Below are 5,000 nucleotides of genomic sequence, written 5' to 3' on the forward strand. Positions count from 1 at the left end.
AGTGAAGGCTTCATTCTCCCTCAGTGTGCTCTGCCCTGGGCCAGCTCTGTCTCGATCACTCCCAATATATCTCTCTCTGTCTCTATCACTCCCAATATATATCTCTCTCTCTCTCTGTCTCTATCACTCCCAATATATCTCTCTCTGTCTCTATCACTCCCAATATATCTCTCTCTGTCTCTATCACTCCCAATATATATCTCTCTCTCTCTATCTCTCAATATATATCTCTCTCTCTCTCTGTCTCTATCACTCCCAATATATCTCTCTCTGTCTCTATCACTCCCAATATATATCTCTCTCTCTCTGTCTCTATCACTCCCAATATATCTCTCTCTGTCTCTATCACTCCCAATATATATCTCTCTGTCTCTATCACTCCCAATATATCTCTCTCTCTCTGTCTCTATCACTGTCAATATCTCTCTCTCTCTCTCTGTCTCTTTCGTTCAGTGTCTCAGAATCTGTTATCTTTCTCTGCCCTTTTTTTTTTTGTCTCTCTCTCTTCCTCTTTATCTCTCTTTCTTTTTGCCTCTTTCTCTCCGTGTTATTCTTCTCTGGTTGGGCCAGGGCCAGTGCTGTGTTGCTCTCTGTCTTCGCCTCTGATGAGGACAAAAACACATTGATGGCAGGCAGCCTTGCAGAGGTGCAATCTGGAGGGTGATAGTGTTACTTTATCACACCAACGGTGCCTGAATGTGTCCAAATCCCTAAAGCTAGTGGACCAGTCATTTACACAGATGAAATGTGACGTGACATGATGTGACCCCGTTAAGTAACTGTGGAGTTGGAGAGCATCTGGACACAAGTCTGTTTCCATCCCAAAGGTCATCACAAAACAGGGTCGTCATTCTCGCAAATCTCCCATCTTAACATTCAAAGCACCAACTTCTGGTTTGTGTTAGGGGAAAAGCACCAACATAATAAATCTGTTGGGTTTTAGAGCTGTAGGATTTGGGGCAGGCTCAAACCCAATGCCCAATGCAAAAAGACTCCATAGTTTAACCAGAAAGCAGTTTGTTAACATTTAAATATCCCTTACGATGCAGCTAGCGTCCATAGGCAAGGCAAGGCAATTTTATTTATGTTGCGCACTGCATACCAATGCAGTTTAATGTGTTTTAGACAGCAGTAGAAAATTGTATGAAACCAAACATCATCAATTTGCAACAATTAAAATATAATAAAAGTAGTAAAATAACAATTAAAATATAGTAAAATAACTAATATTAAAAATAAATAAATAAAAGTGGAAGATATGTCTGGTCAGGTGTGAAGACCATATCAGTGGAGAGGAAGCCAGGGTCAGATGAAGATATGAGCTGGACAGCAGAGCCAGTGTGTTTACTGTGAGGGAGGAGAAAGAGAGCACACTCAGAAATAAGGTGTACACTAATGTGGACTGTTTACTTGGAGGCTGCCCTTGATGGTTTCATATAGCTGTGTGTGTTAGTGGACTGTTTACTTGGAGGCTGCCCTTGATGGTTTCATATAGCTGTGCGTGTGTGTGCGTCGCGTCGTGCGTCGCGTCGTGTCTTGAGAGTGTGTGTCGTGTAGTGTGTGTGTGTGTGTGGCGTGCGTGTGTGTGTGTGTGTGAGATGGCGCGTGCGTGCGCATGTTGTGTGTGTGTGCGTGTGTAATGCAGCGTGCTGGCGTCTTGCCGTGTGTGTCGGCGTGGCGTGCGTGCGTGCGTGTCATCGCGTGTATGCGTGCGTGCGTGTGTGTGTGTGTGTGCGTGCGCGAGGTGGTGTAATGCGTGTCGTGGCGCGTGCGTGTGCGTGTATGCGTGTGTGTGTCGTGTGTGTGTGTGTGTGTGTGTATTGTATGCGTGTGTGTGTGCGTGTATGCGTGTGTGCGTGTAATGCGTGTGGCGTGTGCGTGTGTGCGTGTGTATGCGTGTGTGCGTGCGTGCGTGCGTCGCGTGTATGCGTGTGTATGTGTGTGTCGCGCGTGTCGTGCAATGCGTGTGTGCGTGTGTCGTGTGCGTGTATGCGTCGGGGTAGCGTCGCGTGCGTCGCGAATATTATGCGTCGTGTGTGTGCGTGCGTGCGTGCGTCGTCGTCGTGCCCCCCTTGCGTAGGAAAGGGATGAGTGGAAGGAAAAGGACACGAGCCCATGAGGTTCTAATCAGTGCCATCATCATCTCTCCACAGTTGCAAGAAAGCCAGCTCACCTCAAACAGAAGATTTTTTTTTTAAATGCTTGAATGCATCTTTCCTCATCTGACTCACACCATGAAAAATAGATCTGCTCGACAAAAGTATCAAATATTCATTCTACCGTCTAAAATTAGCCTTAAAGGAGAGATGTGATCAGGAATGCAGAGAGAGGTCCCCCCTCCTCCAGCGTGATACAGACATACACACTGTCTCTGATTGGCCTCTCCTACTGATCTGAACTGGATGAGAGTCAGTTGCAGCATGAATGGGTGTTAATGCACCTACTGAACTGGAGAAGGTTATTTATGCATTCCTATAAGCTGGCTAACGCACATATTCTTCATCGCCACACAAAGATTAGTGCTTATGTCCAGAGAAGTGAGCCTATTTAGACTTTAAGTATACTGTAGGATACTTGGAAGTGTACTTGATGCAAAAAAAAGTATACTGCACTTGCACATATTTATACATGTTTGTTTCAGGTCTACTTCATTCTCATACGTTTAATTCACTGACTTGTAATTCTCCATATATTTCTTCTCTTACTGTGGCCATGGTAACCCCTCTGTTGACATGTCTCCTGTCTTCCTCTCGTCTCATCTTCGTCTCGTCTCGTCTCGTCTCAGGGCTGTTCCGTGAGTTTGGCGGGGCGCGCTGCGTGCACAACATCGTGAAGTACAGACAATGCCGCGAGCAGGCACTCATGATCATCCAGCAGCTGGTGCTGTCGCCCAGCGGAGACGACGACATGGGCACTCTGCTGGGGCTCATGCACTCGGCGCCCGCCACCGAGCTGCAGCTCAAAACAGACATATTGAGGGTGAGACGCGCATTCTTTTTGAACTATTCTTTGACTATATCGCCCTTCTATGCTTTTATACTGTTTGCTTTTGTTTATGTAAAACACATTGAATGACCTCTGTGTATGAAATGCGCTATATAAATAAACTTGACTTGACACACACACACACACACACACACACACAGGGAGACAGACCTCACCCAAACAGAGGTTTCCATTGAGGTCAGTGCACACAATAATCTCATAATGTCATTTGGTTGTGTAATAATGCGTAAACAAAGTTAGGGGTGTGTCTCAGTTGTACGTTTTACAGCAATTCAGTTGTCCTGTGTTTGTTTTTCCACACAGAATTGTTTCAAAGAATTATGAGAGAGGGAATTTGATTGTCCAGATGCTCTCTACTACGCTGGCGGCATGGTGGTACACTGGTGCCCAGACAAACATGGACCCATATATCTCTCACTGATGTCTGAATTCATGCTGCCTTTATTCCCTGACTTGATTCCAATGTAATTCACAAATCAATAGATCAAAAGCATCCTAAATGATTTCTTACTTGCCTTCGTGTGTGTCCAGGATGATGGAGATCTGATGAAGAAATCTGTTCTTACCAAGCATCTCAAAGGGTTATGCTGCCAACCCGAGCAGCAATGCAGCTTGTATCTGTATATAGCTGTATCTATGTGCAGAAGCCCTCACATGTGTGCAGAGCAGCAATGCAGCTTGTATCTGTATATAGCTGTATCTATGTGCAGAAGCCCTCACATGTGTGCAGAGCAGCAATGCAGCTTGTATCTGTATATAGCTGTATCTATGTGCAGAAGCCCTCACATGTGTGCAGAGCAGCCACAGCAGCACATTATGTTTTCTGGAGTCTCTGTTCCTCAAACATAATGTCTTAAGGCCAATTTATAGTCCAGGCAACAAAAACAAATTGCTGCCGACAGATGTTGCGGAACTGCAGGCTTTCATAGTCCACCGCCAGTGACAAATTGTCGAATAGAACGTCTGTTAATTTCTATAACAGCTTGGAAACTCGAAAGTAAACGGACACATACTGTGACCACGGCGACACACAATTAGCACGCGTTAACACACAATCAACTTTGAGTTGATATCCAAACAGCGTACGCGACAATGCCACGAGCCCATGAGGTTCTAATCAGTGCAATCACCTCTCCACAGTTGCCAGAAAGCCACTTGTCAAGCGCCACTTGTCGCTGGGACCATAAATTGGCCTTACCTTGTAGTAGTCTTTTCAGTTAAGATGTTTCATGAGAATTTAAAGAGCCTAAATACAAATGTCGTGCTCCACATTGTTTTCTTTAGCCCATTAGATATGGCACACACACACACACACACACACACACACACACACACACACACACACACACACACACACACACACACACACACACACACACACACAAGCACTCTTGCTGGCACTATGTCCTTTTTTGAGGCGATGGCTGTTTTTGAAGCTTGTGCTCTTGTATTCAACTGTTAGTAGACCTGTCCATCTCTCACAAAGAGGTGCACTGGAGCCGGAAGCCTTAATGGAAGCCTTTTAGGGGAGAGAGTGGGCAGACAGAACTCACTGACTGACGAACTGACCTGTTTCATGCGAGGAAGCGCTCTGTGCAGCATTGCAGTGCGCCACTGATGATGAGGCAAAATGACGTCCTTGACATTTACGTAGGGGTAGAGAAACTCCCGGAAACAGTAATGAGTCATGACAAGTCCCGCAAAGGCCTGTGCGAGATATGCTTTTGAGAGCTTGGCTGAGTTCTCTCAGGGGTCCTGATTCAATCACACACTACACTGTTTAGAAACAAATGGAAATTTTGTAGGAGCAGGAAAACAGACTTGCTGCACAGCCTTCGGTGTTCTGTCCTGTGGAGGTGAATTATTTGAGCCCCAGGACACACTCACACTCTCTCTCTCTCTCTCTCTCTCTCTCTCTCTCTCTCTCTCTCTCTCTCTCTCTCTCTCTCTCTCTCTCCCTCTCTCCCTCTCCCTCTCTTCAGGCCCTGCGTCGT

At 45.8% G+C, this 5,000-nt stretch overlaps 1 protein-coding gene across 1 annotated transcript in view; it reads left to right on the plus strand.

The window, feature by feature from the left end:
* The window catches only part of wdfy3 (WD repeat and FYVE domain containing 3), a 96,927-nt gene that overhangs the window by 31,507 nt on the left and 60,420 nt on the right, over nucleotides 1-5,000 (plus strand). The window contains 2 exon segments of the mRNA XM_048243446.1: nucleotides 2,786-3,008; nucleotides 4,989-5,000. The exon segment at nucleotides 4,989-5,000 is cut by the window's right edge and continues 492 nt beyond it. Coding sequence (XP_048099403.1) covers nucleotides 2,786-3,008; nucleotides 4,989-5,000 — 235 coding nt within the window.

The sequence above is a fragment of the Alosa alosa genome, chromosome 5 (assembly GCF_017589495.1).
Source record: "Alosa alosa isolate M-15738 ecotype Scorff River chromosome 5, AALO_Geno_1.1, whole genome shotgun sequence".
NCBI classification, from domain to species: domain Eukaryota; kingdom Metazoa; phylum Chordata; class Actinopteri; order Clupeiformes; family Clupeidae; genus Alosa; species Alosa alosa.